This window comes from Sorex araneus, chromosome 2 (genome assembly GCF_027595985.1).
Source record: "Sorex araneus isolate mSorAra2 chromosome 2, mSorAra2.pri, whole genome shotgun sequence".
NCBI classification, from domain to species: domain Eukaryota; kingdom Metazoa; phylum Chordata; class Mammalia; order Eulipotyphla; family Soricidae; genus Sorex; species Sorex araneus.
Window position 1 is genome coordinate 334,245,370 of NC_073303.1, and position 15,782 is coordinate 334,261,151.

At 39.6% G+C, this 15,782-nt stretch overlaps 1 protein-coding gene across 2 annotated transcripts in view; it reads left to right on the forward strand.

The window, feature by feature from the left end:
* Positions 1 to 15,782, forward strand: part of RBBP8 (RB binding protein 8, endonuclease) — a 72,512-nt gene that overhangs the window by 12,208 nt on the left and 44,522 nt on the right. For both annotated transcript variants that reach the window (XM_055126959.1, XM_004606014.2), the window contains exons 3-4: positions 3,570 to 3,612; positions 8,475 to 8,570. In XM_055126959.1, coding sequence (XP_054982934.1) covers positions 3,570 to 3,612; positions 8,475 to 8,570 — 139 coding nt within the window. The remainder of the gene's footprint in view (positions 1 to 3,569; positions 3,613 to 8,474; positions 8,571 to 15,782) is intronic.

Sequence of the window (15,782 nt, forward strand, 5' to 3'; positions counted from 1 at the left end):
TCTCCAGCCTCTGGCTACCCTTACTGTTTGCTCTCACATTTATCATTTCAAGAATGCTATGGATGTGGAATTGGTTAGGATATATATAGCCATTGAGAGGGTCGCAAATCTGGTTATGGTGCTCACACACTCAGCTTAGGTGCTCACTGTGGGTGGATGGAGGGAGGAGTCTTGCTTCATTTACTACACTCAGCACACATGGATCCTATGGCAGAAATATCAGGGATCAAACAATTGATCCTTTCGTGAAAAGCAGGTGATTTTTACCACTGAGTGGGTCAGTTTTGTGTTTTCATTTAGCCTAGTTCCTTGTGACCTATCCCAGTTGTTGAACATACCATAATTTCATTCTTTTGTTTCTGTATTTTGGGAACCATCCCTGGCTTTGCTCAGGGCTTATTTCTGGCTCTGTGCTCAGGGATCACTTCTGGCTCTGTGCTCAGATTACTCCTGGCAGTAATTTGGGGTCTATACGTGGTACTGAGTATAGAACAGTGCTTCGTGTATGGCAAGAGCCTTAATCCTTATATTTTCTCTCCAGTTTTATCATGGTTAATTTCTTAATATTGCAGAGCAGTGCTTATGGTATAAGGATGCAACCTAAATCATTTTCAAATTTCATTATTTTATTTGACAGTTCCATTAGTTGAAGGATATTTTAGTTTCGAGTATTTGACAATTATCAATAAAGATACTGTGAGCGGGGCTGGAGAGATAGCACAGCGGGTAGGGCGTTTGCCTTGCACTCGGCCGACCCGGGTTCAAATCCCAGCATCCCATATGGTCCCCTGAGCACGGCCAGGGGTAATTCCTGAGTGCAGAGCCAGGAGTAACCCCTGTGCATCGCCAGGTGTGACCCAAAAAGCAAAAAAAAAAAAAGATACTGTGAGCATTTGGTTGCAGCTTTATGTGTAACTTTTATTTTAACCATTTTGTGTCATTTTATTCAAATTTTAGGGTAAAGAAATGAGCATAAAAGTATATCGTGTATCAATTTCCTGTGAAATTTGAAATATAGGGCAAAAACAATTGTATAGGACATTGATTTTTTTTCATAATGTCTAGATTACATGGCATCAAATTATTACCTCCAGGGACAGGAAGTGACTTCACATCATTAACTATGTGACTTGTAACCTCATTCCTCCATAGTCAGCATTGTGATGGAGGGAATAAGTGGGACACTATAGATTTGTTTTCAAAATCTCTGTCTAAATTATATTGTTTGGAGTATTATCTCTTATTAGACAGATGATGAAAAATCCTCTTCTTAAAAATGCCAACTTTATTAAAGTTGCATTACACATTTTATGAGAAGCTTACTTGAGTGTGTAATCCATTAGATAAACTACCAAAGGCAAATAATAAATCTTTGATATTTTTTCAAAAATCAGTCAACTATTTTAGGGGGACTAACTTTGCCCCTCAAAAAGGATTGTACCATTGGCCCCTCATATTAAACCACCAGTCCAGTTGGCTGAGAATGGCCAGGAGTGTCCATGGGCGCTCCTGGGCATTGCTTAGGAGACCGGTCCCCTTCCCCCCACAAAAAGTAAGTAAGGAGTAAGGCCAGGGGTGTAGTTAGGTGTTAGAGTATTTGCCTTGCATGTATGAAACTCTGCGTTTAATACATAGTACCACAGAAAACAAATAGTAATAAGTAAATATCCATACATGGGGTCATTTTAAAATAATATCAAACTGATAATCACATTGCCAAAAATTGAATAGAGAAGGAGTAGTAAATAAGTTTGGTGTTGCTAAATAGCTTAATTTTTTAATATTTGTTTATTTCAATGGACTGGAGCGATAGCACAGATGGTAGGGCATTTGCCTTGCACACGGCCGACTCAGGTTCAATTCCTCCGCCCCTCTGGAGAGCCTGGTAAGCAACCGAGAGTATCCCACCCGCACAGCAGAGCTTGGCAAGCTACCCATGGCATATTTGATATGTCAAAAACAGTAACAAGTCTCACAATGGAGACATGACTGGTGCCCTCTCGAGCAAATGCATGAACAATGGGATGACAGTGACAGTGCTACACATGATTTCAATAGCTATGCATCAATTGGTTACATTGTATTTTACTTAAATTTTGCCCATTTTAAGCGTTTCACATATTGTATAAATCATTCACTATTCTCCACGTAATTTTTTTTATTTTTTGATTTTCAGGTCATAGTGGTACTCAAGGACTTTGCTCCTGGCTGTATGCTCAGGGATCACTCCTTGGCAGGGATGAAGAGCACCAGTTGGGTGCTGTAGATCAAAACAGGATTAGCTGCATGCAAAGCAAGTGCCTTACTAGCTGTACCGTTTCTTCAACCCTCTTCACATGATTTTTTAAAATTACTTTGATTTTGAGGTCATATTCAGTATATCAGGGCCTACTCCTATTTCTGTGCTTGGGGGGGGTCACTCCCACTGGTGCTTACAGGACCTCAGGGAACCATGACGTGACAGGGATGGAACCTGGGTCTTCACCACATAAACTCTGTACCTTTGGAGTGATCTCTTGCATTGGGCCCCTATTGGCATGAATTTTTTTTAACAGCTCAGATTATTTTCTTAGTGTAGAATCTGACAAGTGAGATATTGATGAAAAAGGAGTTGTACCAAATCAGTTTTTCTAGTGAAGTATGGGAACAGTTTTACCCTTATCACCATTCAACATTATAATTTTGCTAACTAGGTTTTTGTTGTTGTTGTTTGTTTTATTAACCATAGCCAAAGATACTCCCTGCTTGGTGCTTGGGACTCACTCCTAGCAGTGCTTATAGAACCAGGCAGTGCTGGAGACCAAACCTGGGTCTCCTGAATACAAAGCATACACTCCAGCCTGTTGAGCTTTCTTCTCTGCCTACCAATTAATTTTTTACTTAAATAGATATTTTGGATGTTTATTTAATGTTGGCTGTTTATTTAATAATTGTTTCCTTTTTTGTTAATTACTGTTTCTGAAAATTAGAATGTTAACTTCATTTTGTCCTTATCCTTTGCAGTTACAAAGCCCAGCAGCCCTCTTCATAGTAACTACCCTAGCATAGGTGGATGTCTTCTTGTTTTGCATCAGACCAAATAAAAATTATACATAGCATATCATGGAATTAAAACACTGGTATCCTTTGTTAAATACTTTTCTGTAAGCACTTTTGCTTCTAGTCCAGGACTTCCTGCCACAATCTATTTTAATCCCAGAAGACTTGAGCCTACTTAGGCATTATTGTTATTAGTAAATACATAGTCTATGTTAGAACATAGACCTTCATTTATAGTGAACTTTTAATTATATGCTTGCTTCTGCCATTAGAAAGGAAGTAATTCACTTTAGGTGGAGTAAATTTCATTCTTTTTGGCTGTCATATAGTAGACTAAAAGCAGTAATATTGCAGATAGACTTTTGTGACCTCAGGGTACAGGTAAGTAAATACACTGTCTTTAAACTAATGGGACCTGACTCATTTTTCAGAGGCCAGAATCAAGTAACTTAATAGTACAGCATTTGACTTCTAAAGAAATTAAGATCAACTACTTTAAAAATGGTGAAATGTCTTTTTGTATTTTTCAGGTTTACAAGTTAAAGTATCCAAACTAAAAAAAGAACGAATTTTGTAAGTATCAGTAAATATCTGTGATGTCTTTATTTTAAAGTAATTGATATCTAACTCCTATTTGAACCTCAGCATCTTATTTATGAGTAAATATATTTTATGTCATGTAGACTTTGGATAAAAAGAATAGCTTCTATAGTTGTATTAAATATTTTCTGTTAATGTTTTTATTAAGACTGGAACCCATCTATAAACAATCTTTAAAACTATGATTAACCCCTGGATTTTAAGATACCACAAACCGAGCAGTGGAATAATTCTGAATTTCTAAAATTACAAGAAGAAATTAATTACATTGGTATTCTGAGTGCCCTTTTCCTAATTTGAAATTGCCAGCAGTTTCCTCTGAATTGTTTTCCTTATTAAACAAAGAATAAGATATGACTTGCTAAGTCTGTGCCAGACCTAGGATTCTGGTTATTTCATATCCAGAATCTGAAATTCACAATGTAGTAGACTTGTTACAAATAGCAGAAATTAATACTATTGTGTCTAATAATGTATTGCTACATGGTTTTGGTATGTACTCTTGGTTTCTAATATAAATAGATAGAGAAATAAGTATCAGTGTGCTTGAGAGCACACTTACATTTCCTAGGCTTAGTCCATTAAGAGAGCCTGAAAGTAATGGCTCCCAGTATTAATAAGCCTTAACCCAGATCTTAAAATAATCTAAAGAATGTAATAAAAGCAGTCAAGATTCTTTGTAGAACTGATTGATGCCATGATTTGGGGATGAAAAGGGGGTATACAAATAATAAAATGAGCTAAAGAATCTTGTAGAGCCAGAAAATATAATCTCAAAAAGGAATAGATGGCATAGTGAAATACCACCTTACATCTGTGAAAATGGACTTAATGATATTGATGAAGGTATGGAGAAAAAGGAGTACTTCCTACAATATTGGAATATAAATAGGTTCAGCTATCTGGGGAAACACTTGGAGCTCTTCAAGAAGCTGAAAGTAGAGCTACTGTATGATTCAATAGCTGATCATACAGTAGCTTTAAACAGTGTTGAAATATAAATTTCAACTATTTTGGGAAATTCTTGGAGCTCTTCAAGAAACTGAAAGTAGAGCTACTTTCTTGGAAGGCATCTAATTATGAAAATAGTAAAACAAATTATAGCCACCCCTGTACTACTGCAGCATTATTTGCAATAGTTAAAATTACACAACCACCAAAGCTCATTGGCTAAAGAAGGTGTGGTATATTTATAAACTGAAGTACTATTCCACTGCAGAAAGATAAAAATTTTCTATTTGCAGCAAAATAAAAAGAACTCCAGGAGACTTCAAGTGAAATTAATCACATATTGGATGATTTCACCCAAGTATATATTACAAGAATATAAAATTAATGAGCAGACAAAAACAAAAAGTCTAGAGTGGCTGGAAAATATTACAGGGGTTAAGGCACTTGCTTTGCACACAGTTGATTCCACTTCAATCTCTGGCACCACATATTGTGCCCTGAACACTACCAGGTATGATCTCTCAGCACCACAGGGTGTGGCCTGAAAACAAAAAGACAAGCAGAAAACCCTTCTAAACCAACAAGAAATGTGAACATTGATAACAGAACTAAGAACATCTGAGAGGAAGAATGTGGGTGTAGATGGGAGAAATGGTGAATTCAGTGTAAGCAGCGGTGGTGGGTATTATTTGTAAACAAACAAAAAAAAATGAGTGGTGCCTGTGAGATAATTTAGAGGGCTGGAGCCAGTGGTTCATTTTCTGCACATGGTCCCTTGAGCACTGAGCTCGGAGTAGTCCCAGAACACTGCCAGGAGTGACCCAAATCAAAATAAGACAGAAGGCTGGAGAGAATAAGAAGTGACTGTTGGGTAGGCATCAGCACTGTCACTCCATTTAGGCTAACTCTGCAGCACATCGGCGTGATTTCTTTTTATGACATGGCTTTCCTTTTTCTGTTCCCCAATAGGTTCTAAAGATTTTGTAAAAACTAGGCTTTTAATGTATTCCTTGCTGGACAACAAAATCTGAATAGGCTTTGAGAATTGTACCAGGGTTAAAGCGCCTTTAACTTACATGCTACTGAGTCTAATTTGATCCTTGGCATCTCATGGTCCTCCAAGCACAGAACCAAGAGTGCCCTGAGCACTATCAGGCTTGATCTCTTGACTACCACTGGTTGTGTTCCAGTTCTTCCACATGCCCCAAAAGAATGATCTGAATAGTTACAAAAGAAAGCTCTTTATAAATTATTCCTATTATAAAAGTTATTCCGTGTGCTTGCTTTAGCAACACACATTGAGAAAAATTATTTCCAAAATAAATACAGTTAAGTTTGTTAAATTAAGAAAATAGCATTTTTTTTTCTAAAACTGTCTCTCTCTCTTTTTTTTTTTTTGAAGTAACAGATTTTATTTTGAGGTTTCTGAGGGAAGGAGGAAGGGATAAGTGAAAAAGAAAAAAAACAGTAGGAGTAACACACTCAAGAGCGAATGCGGGCTTCTCCAAGGGTGGAGGAAGCTCTGCACACATCCTAGCACTGGACACGAAAACATGAAAGTACACACCTCAAGGGGGGAAATGCGGGCGACACATGTGCTCGGGCACCACATGTGCTCGGCCACATGGCACAAGCAGCACATGGGCTTAGGCAGCATATGCGCCTAAAACTGTCTCTTTTTATAGCCACCTGAAATCAGAATAGGAAGTAGCCATGTTTTAGGAATGATTAGGCGTCTCTTCAATGGTAAAAATCTTTTTGAGTGGTTTGAGATTTCAAATTGTACAGGGGTTAAGGTACTTGCCTTGTAGTGCTGCTGACCCTTGTTTAATTCCTGGCGCCATATATGGTCCCCCAAATATACCAGGTATGGACCCAACACCCCACCTGCAAAAATTATATAAAATATACTTTGTTGGCTTTTTAATGCATTTTTATTTGTGACCATTCCTTGCAATGCTTAGAGACTGTTCTATTCTCTGTGCTTAATATAAAATGTGGTACACATACACACACATATTTTGAATTAAATACCTAATTTAAATATGTGTTGCTAGCAAAAATGTTTTAATTTAAAAGCAACTCTAAATGCTCCTCCAAATTTTGACAGGTTGTTAATCATGCTTGTAAATTCCCAATAGAGGATCAGAAAAAAATATAGGTGATGCTGCTTCCAATGTTTTTCTAAAAGTTCTTCTAGAAGTGTTGGAAGTTTTTTATTTATTTATTTTTTTAGTGCTGGGGATCAAACCCAGAAACTCAAGGTGGTCTAATGCCTACTAATACTTACAACCTTAGAAAAACCTTTTCTAGAAGTTAAATGAGAAATAGCCAAATAAATTTCTGTTCTTACTATTATTTTCAAATTTTCAGATATCTGTATCTGTCACCAGAACTGCATTTTTAATACAACAAGGAGCTATTTCTCTTACTTGCTTTTCATTCTTTCAGTCGTATTCCACTGCTGTTTAAGAGGTGCCTTCCCTTTCCCTTTGTACTTTTTACTTGTATTCCTTTTTTTTGCTTCTTTTTGGTAGTTCGTTTTACATTGTAACTATTTTGAAAACCATTTGCCTTTTGTGGCCTGGTTTGTCACCCTTTCCTGATATGGCTAGACCATGGATGCTGGAGTTTTGAACCATGGTATTCTCATATTTTCACTTTCAAGATCACACAGAAATCTCAAGTTTCTTACGCATTTTCTTAGAATAGAAATATGTGTATTTCAGGGGCTGGAGCTATAGCACAGCGGGTAGGGCGTTTGCCTTGCACGCGGCCAACCAGGGTTCGATCCCCGGCATCCCATATGGTCCCCCAAGCACTGCCAGGAGTAATTCCTGAGTGCAAAGCCAGGAGTAACCCCTGAGCATCGCTGGGTGTGACCCAAAAAGCAAAAAAAAAGAAAAAGAAATATGTGTATTTCATATAATACTATCTTTTAAAAATATGATGGAAGGATAAAATATGACAGTGTCTTGGAAAGTAGTCAAGGAATGTAGAAGAAATGTTTTGATGTTTTTTCCCTCATTATAAAAATCATAATAAACACGTAAGTGTAATACATGCCAGCACTTTTCTGAGTGCTCTAGAATACAATATGTACTGTTGGTACTTATAGCTAACACCTGATGATTTGATATTACCTTTTTTTTTTTTATTTTTGCTTTTTGGATCACACCTGGCAATGTACAGGGGTTATTTGGCTCATGCATTTAGGAATTACTCCTGGCAGTGCTCAGTGGACTATATGGAATGCTGGGAATTGAACCCCGATCAGCTGAGTTCAAGGCAAATGCCCTACCCACTGTGCTATAGCTCCATCCCCTGATATTCCCATTTTTTTGAAGCACAAAGTCTAGATGACTTGTACATGGTCATGGAGGCGGCAGAGCAAAGATTCAAATGAAAATATCAGGATCATGTGTGTCTTTACTCCACTGTACAAAAGTCCAAAAAGTGAAGTTAATAAAATAGAAAACATAACCTTGTTCTTAGAGTATAAATTATGAGAATAAAGATGGCTACTATTTACATTATAAATGTGTGCAAAATCATAAAAACAGTAAGTGTACTTTTTAGAGCAAATTTTTTAGAGTTCAGTGAAAGCCACAGAATACATTCATTCATCTCTGTTCCAGCATTGTATAAAGAATGTCTGGTACTGAGGATATCGCTTCTATACAGTATTTTTACATATTTTAGAGCAAGTTCTAGTATAGTTTTTGAATTACGTTGTTCAGTAAAATACTTTGCCTTCTAAGTTGTTTACATGGATATAAGAAATGCAAATTATATAAATGGTAAGACTGTACTTTCAAGTTGTTACAGAAGTATTATCTTGTTAGAAAATTTTCCCTAAATAAAATTTATTTCTTGACTTTTAGAGATGCACAAAGACTAGAAGAATTCTTCACCAAAAATCAACAGCTCAGAGAGCAGCAGAAATTTCTGCAGGAAACCATTAAAGTTTTAGAAGATAGGTGAGTATGGTTCCTAGATATTCTTAAGAGGTCATTTTTCCCATTTTTCCCTTACTAGAGAAGCATATGGATTTTATTTAATTTTAAGGGATTTTTTTTGGGGGTGGCAGGGGGGTCATACTTAACAGTGCCATGGAGCTACTCCTGTCTCTGTGCTCCATAATTGGACAGCATGTGGTCCTGGGATCACCTTTAGGCCTCCTGCATGAAAAGCATGTATTCCAAATGTTGAGCTGTCTCTTGCCCAATAATACATGGGCAAGAGACATTAATTAATTAATTTGTATCACTTCTGAGGTTGAAAATTATTTTTCACCTCAGTCTGTCCGTTTTATTAAATAAATGCTTTCTGAAACTAAGGATCATCATCATCATCCTGTTTTAAAGCAATAGCAATCATAATCTATTAGCTAGAGGTAGTAATAGGGCTAGTTTTTATTGAACACATAATCTCTACCTGAATATTGTACTAGGCAGTTTACATACATTACTCCATTCATTTCTCATAGCACTGTGAGGTCAGTTATTATCATGCCCATTTTATCACTATCACCATCACTATCATCCCGTTGATCATCAATTTGCTCATGCAGGCCCAGTAATGTCTCCATTCATCCTAGCCCGGAGATTTTAGCAGCCTCTCTTTACTACTCGTCCTTCTCAATGGTGCTGCATTAGAGGCTCTTTCAGGGTCAGGAGAATGAGACCCATCATTGTTACTGTGTTTGGCGTATGAATATACCACAGGAAGCTTGCCAGGCTCTCCCTGCAGGCAAGAATACTCTCCATAGCTTGCCATGTTCTCTGAGAGAGAGAACTAGGCTGTAAGATGTCGTGCTGCCTTGAAGCGCCACACACTTCTGGGAACTGTGTTTTATAGTCTCTGGATGTTGGTCGTTGATGGGATTATATGAGCGCCAGGGGCAGTTTCTGGGTGTGACCGCCTAGAAAATGGGGGATTTAGAAAATGGGGGATTTACTGGAAAATGGGGGATCTAGGCGGAAGAGGCCCAGTCCTGATCCAAGCAGCCTTGGAGATCTCAGCTCCAGGTTCCGCACACCTGGGTTCCTCTGCCGGTTCCTTCATGCATGAGGCTCTTCCAAACATGTGTAGAGGGGCCTTGAGCATGATCTGTGGCTGGGTTCCAGAGGTCTTCGGCTGCCGGGGCTCTGCTCCAGGCAGGAAGGGAAACTCAGCCCGCCCCCTCAGAGGGGCCCTGGTGAGGACAGCCAGGCGTGGGGGCAGACTCAGAAACTAAGGATATAGTCTTAGAGCTTTGTCTTTTCATTAGTTGCGTCTGAACTGAAGACGCAAATTTTTCTCATTTTTTGTCGAGGGGGTGGAAAATACTTCCCAAGTGGTTTGGCACTCAGGAGGCCTGAGGGCCAAGCTGGTGATTCTAGGCCAACCATGCAGGTAGTTCAATGCAAGGCCCAAGAATGAGGTGCTGCTTACACCCTGCAGTACCAGGTATTACTTGGGCTGACCTCTAGGGTCACTAAACCTGACAGTGTTTAGGTGCCTCCTGGGCTTTACCTGGTGATGCTTGAGAACATATGGGCCAGGGATTGCCACCTGCAAGGCATGTGCCATATCCCCCACACTGTTCATCCCAGCCTGCATTTTACCCTTTACATGATGTTTTCTTTATTTGGTATTTAATATAGGACAAACTTAGAGTAGCAAATGTTTCATTTGAGGATTAAAAATTTTTTTTCTGTGTAGATAGAAACTGCTTCATAATTATTCTGACTGTTCATATCCTAGCTGTTCTTTTTTCTCTTCTATTTTTTCATACCTAGCTTGTCTGTTATTCTTTCTGAACAGATATGACTTCTACAATTTTAATCTCCAGATAGATGGAGATTCCTTTTTTCCATCTTCTATGAGATCAGCATTCTAAAGCAGAAACACTTCCAGATTTTTGCTCTTCCTTTATCTTAATTCTAAATGTTATTCAGCAACTTTAATTGCAAAATGAAAGGGCTTTTTGGTGGGGGCGTGGGGGAAAGCTTCAGGAGCTGTGGGAGAAGGACTTGGGCCATACCTGGCAGTGTTCAAGGCTTCTTGCCTCTGTGCTCAGAGAGTGGTATGCAGGGGGATATATGTGGTGCTGGGGATTGAACCATGTCAGCTGCATACAAGGAAAGAACCTTAACCCTATACTATCTCGCCAACTCATAATGAAAATTTTATTTCTTCATCTCTGTGAACAAATTGGATAAAACCCAAAGTGTATCTTACTGTTTTTTTTTCCCCATGGAATAATTATTCTTTCTCTTTGCCTGCTGATAGCTACTAAAATTGTATTTTCCTGTGAATCTGAAGTGGCTTTTCCTTTCTCTGAAAAATGTAGTGAAAGGCAGCCAAGAGAAAAGCAGTAGAGCTCCTTGATAGAGAAAAGAGCCAGCAATTTTTTCTCATACCCATTTAAATTTAAAATAGGATCACTAGGGACTAGAGCGATAGCATAACGGGTAGGGTGTTTGCCTTGCACATGGCCAACCTAGGTTCGATTCCCAGTATTCCATATGGTCTCCCGAGCATTGCCAGGAGTAATTTTTGAGTGCAAGACCCAGGAGTAACCCCTGTGCATCTTCGGGTATGACCCAAAAAGCAAAAAATAATAATAATAATAATAATAAAATAAAATAGGGTCACTAAGAATTAAGAAGAGGAATAACAATTAAGAGGAGAGTCTTGATTCATCATCATCATCCTGTTGATCGTCGAATTTCTCAAGCAGTTCGAGTAACATCTCCATTCGTCCTACCCCTGAGATTTTAGAAGCCTCTCTTTACTCGTCCTTTCCAATGGTGCCGCATTGGAGGCTCTTTCAGGGTCAGGGGAATGAGACCCATCATTGTTACTGGGTTTGGCATATGAATACACCATGGGGAGTATGCGAGGATCTCCCATGTGGGCAGGAAACTCTCGGTAGCTTGCCAGGCTCTCCAATAGGGAGAACTAAGCCATAAGATGTTGCACGGCTGCTTTGTGGCCACATACTTCCGGAAGCTTGGTTTTATAGTCATATAGAGTCTTGGATTATTATTATCAAAAGTAGTAGTTGATAGGAGTAACTAGAAGTAATAAAAAAGTGAGGAAATGCTTTATTTTATAGTTGCCTCTGTCATTGATGTTTTTCTTTTTAAAAATTTTATTTGTTTAGGGAATTTGGATGCAGTGCTTAATGTTTACTCCTGAGTCTGCTCAGAGATATCTCTGAAGTGCTTAGCAGTTCTTATGTGGTGCTCAGGATCAAATCAGGGTTGGCCATTTTCAAGACAAGTACTTTATTTTTTTAATTAATATTTTTATTGAATCACCATGTGTAAAATTACAAAGCTTTCAGGCTTAAGTCTCAGTTTTACAATGCTCAAACAACCATCCCTTCACCAGTGCACATATTCCACCACCCAAAAAAAACCAGTATACCTCCCACCCCCCCAGCCCTCCCACCCTTGCCTGTGTAACTGATAAATTTCACTTTACTTTCTCTTTACTTTGGCTACATTCAGTATTTCAACAAAAAACTCACTATTATTGTTTGGAATTTCCCCCCTAGAATCAGACCTGAAGAGATATGGATTTTGGTTTTCTGTATTTTAGTAACTAAGTCCAGGGAAATTTCTGGAGGAAATTAGATCATTGCAAGCTCTCAGTGGAGAGCGGGAGCCAGTACCGCCCCCTCCCCGAGAGCACCCACATGTCCCATTGCTGCAAGTTGTACCTCTCATTAGTGGTCCTCATAAGCTGGCTGTCGCCACGCCCTCCCCCTCCCCTCCCCCCTTCCTCCCTTCCTCCCCCCCCTTGCAAAGAAAAGGCGAGAGAGAAAAACGTTTCCCCTCCTGGGCAGGCATGGGCCTGACATTTCTGCAAGAAGCTGCCGGTACCAAAAGTAGTTTAGCTGGCCTCTGGAATCATGCTCGTGCAGCTGCGGAGAGGCTGCACATGTGCGTCACCAGGGTCACATCTCGACGAAGAGCCAAGACAAGTACTTTAACCCCTGTACTATCTTCCAGCCCTAAGTGATGCTTTTTATTTTTTTTTTTGTTTGTTTGTTTTTTTTGTTTCAATTTTTTTTTTTTTTTAAATTTTATTGAATCACCATGTGGAGGGTTACATAGTTCTCAGGATTATGTCGGTTATACAGTTCTCAAACACCCTTCACTTCACCAGTGCCCATCTTCCATCACCAACCCCCCCAGTATACCTGCCGCCCCCTCCCACCTCCCCAGTCCCAACCCTTGCACATGATATGTTTCACTTCGTTTACGCCTTATTTCGATTACATTCCATGTTTCAACACACAACTCACTACCGTTGTTGGGGTTTCCCCCAAAAAAGAAAAGCAGTCCTATTGCCAAGGAGGCATTTGATAGTTCTCCATTGCTAAGAATATAGAGATATTAAGTCCCGCTGTTTGTTACATAGTTTTTCTTTTTCCCCCTTGCCCCGCGCCACCGAGTTCACGCCTGTTTTAGTAATCGCCACGCTGCCTGACAAGGGAAAAAAAAAACGAAAAGGATGGTTATTTCCCGTCATCAGCAGGCGTGGGGCTCTGGCTTAGTTGATAGACTTGTAGAGTATCTGCAAGCAGTCTCTGGAACCGACGGTCTTGCGCTGGTGTCGGCTCCGGCTCGAGATTCCACCAGCGTCCCGCTGTTCCTTGTACATAATTTTTCCCCTTATATCCCATTCCCACGCCACCAGGTCTGTTTGCTTAATGGACATCACACTGTAGTTGATGACACACCGCGTTTCTTCCCGAGAAAGAAGAAAATTTCTTCTCAGCCGGCGTGGGGATATAGCTTAGTTCAGTCTAGTGAGATGGCTACCACTTTGATTGCCTTCAATATTTCAGCAACAGACTTACTATTAGGATCTCCCACAAAAGTCCGCCCCATTAGAAAGGAACCATTACATATTGCTCATACTAAGATGACATTAAGTCGCGCGGCCGCGCGGTTTTGGGTTTCTGTATAAAGTCCAGGGAAAGTACAACCAGAAATAACATCACTATAAACTTTTACCCTTTTATGGTGCTCATAAGTTGGAGAAACCTAGAGAGAGGCTCGGCGTCTCCGTTTTGCGCTCAGGAAAACCGCGGCCCCTGCGCTGTGCTCAGGAGGGAGGAGTTGAGAGAGAGACAGGTTAAAAGAATTGGGGGATGCCCGGGTCCCACAGCTTCAGCACGCCGTGGGGTCTCTGGTCCCATGCCGGAATTAGTTCAGTGGGCTGCTTGGGGTCCGAGGGCGCTCCCTCGGGCCCCTCCATCATGCTCCTTCCACAGCCGGGTCCAAAAGGCTAAGTGATGCTTTTTAAACCATAAACTATGGATTCCAAAGAATGTTTTCTGTAATGCCTTATTGACATTTTGTGTCAGATTTTATTTCTTAAAAATTATGTTTGTTTTATATAGAACAGAACTGGTAATGAAACCTGATTTAAAGGTTATTTAGATAGTTTAATACCATTTAATCCTACAATGTTTTTAGTAACCTTTAATGTCAAGTGCTCTTTTGATCTTGATCACCCAATCTGTGATTTATCACAATTAGGATTAACTATTTGAACTTATGTTGATGCATCCTGAGCTATTTAAGCAAACCTTGAAAAAGAAGAATAATTTTGAAATGTCTAGGATTTTAAGCAGAGTTATAATGATTTTCTTAGAACAGTTTAACAGGTCTCAGTTTAGGTATAAGCCAGACATTATTGTTTTATTCCTTTGGGATTTTAAAGGCATAAGGAGACCTTACTGTTAACTTTATAAGTGCCAGAAAGCCTGCACTACTACTGGTGGTTGCACACTTTAGTTGTGTTTACATATTCCTGTCTGCGAGCCCCAGATTGTGCCCTCTGTGCCAGTGGGAAAGGACAGCCAGCAGTTGTCTGGGATCAGAGTCAGTGAGTGTGAATGGAACAGGCATGGCATTCAGCCTTGTGTTTGCAAGTGAAGTACTTTTGCCATTGAGCATCCCCAGACCCCAGTATCAACACTTTTTTTTATGAAAGTTTTACTTTTGGGACTGGAGAGGTGGTAGGTCGAATAGGGGTGCTTGCCTTGCATGTGGCCAATCCTGGTTTGAGCCCCAGCATCCCACACGGTTGCCCCAAGTATTGCCGAGAATATCCTGAGTGCAGAGCAAGGAGTAACCAAGAATCACTCTTGGCAGGTTATTGGACCCATACTTGGTGCCAGGGATTGGATTCAGGTGAGCCACGTGTAAGTCAAGTGTCTTACCCATTGTACTATCTCGTTAGCCCTGAAATGAGAAATTTTGAACAATACAGAAAAAAAAGAAAAGAAAAAAATTTTTTCTGGGGCTGGAGTGATAGCACAGTGGGTAGGGAGTTTTCCTTGCACATGGCAGACCCGGGTTCGATTCCCAGCATCCCATATGGTCCCCTGAACACCGCCAGGGGTGATTCCTGAGTGCAGAGCCAGGAGTGACCCCTGTGCATCACCAGGTGTGTCCCAAAAAGCAAAACAGAAAGAAAGAAAAAAATTTTTGTAACACTTACCTAGTAGTAGTAACACAATAATTGTTACTCTACTTTGAAGTATATCTTCCTTCTTTTTCTCTTAACACCTTCACTTCACCTCACCCCCATCTGCAATATGGGTATTTCCCTCTAGCAATTTCAACTCTAACAAGTAATTAACAAAAAATGTTTTCTGATTTTCTTTTAGTTAATGATGGATTGTGAAGTTTTATTAGCATTTGATGGTTTCAATGTTTAAAAAGAGCAGTAAAATAGGATAACTTTTTCTTCTGTATTTTCTTTGACTTTTAACCTTTACTCAGTTAAAAAAATATTGTTGGATGTTCATTCATTACATTGTGTGCTCTGTCAAAGCGGTGTAAGTTTGTTTAATATATGATTCTGCCCCTTAGTGCTGGACTAGAGTCATATTTTGACTATAACGACTTAAACCATGGTCGGTTTCTTTAGTAAATAAGTTTCCTTCGATAGAATTTTAAATTGCAGATTTTTTTTTAATCCCTGGCATCCCGTATATAGTCCCCTGAGCACTGCCAGGAGTGAATCCTGAGTATAGAGCCGGGAGTGACCTCTGAGCACCAGTGAGTGTGGTCCAACCCCCTGCCCCCCATAGGAAGATTTTATTGCATGATTTCAGCCTTTATGAGACTATGCTAGAGGTATAATTTATCATTAAGCTAGTTGATTTTTTTTGTGTA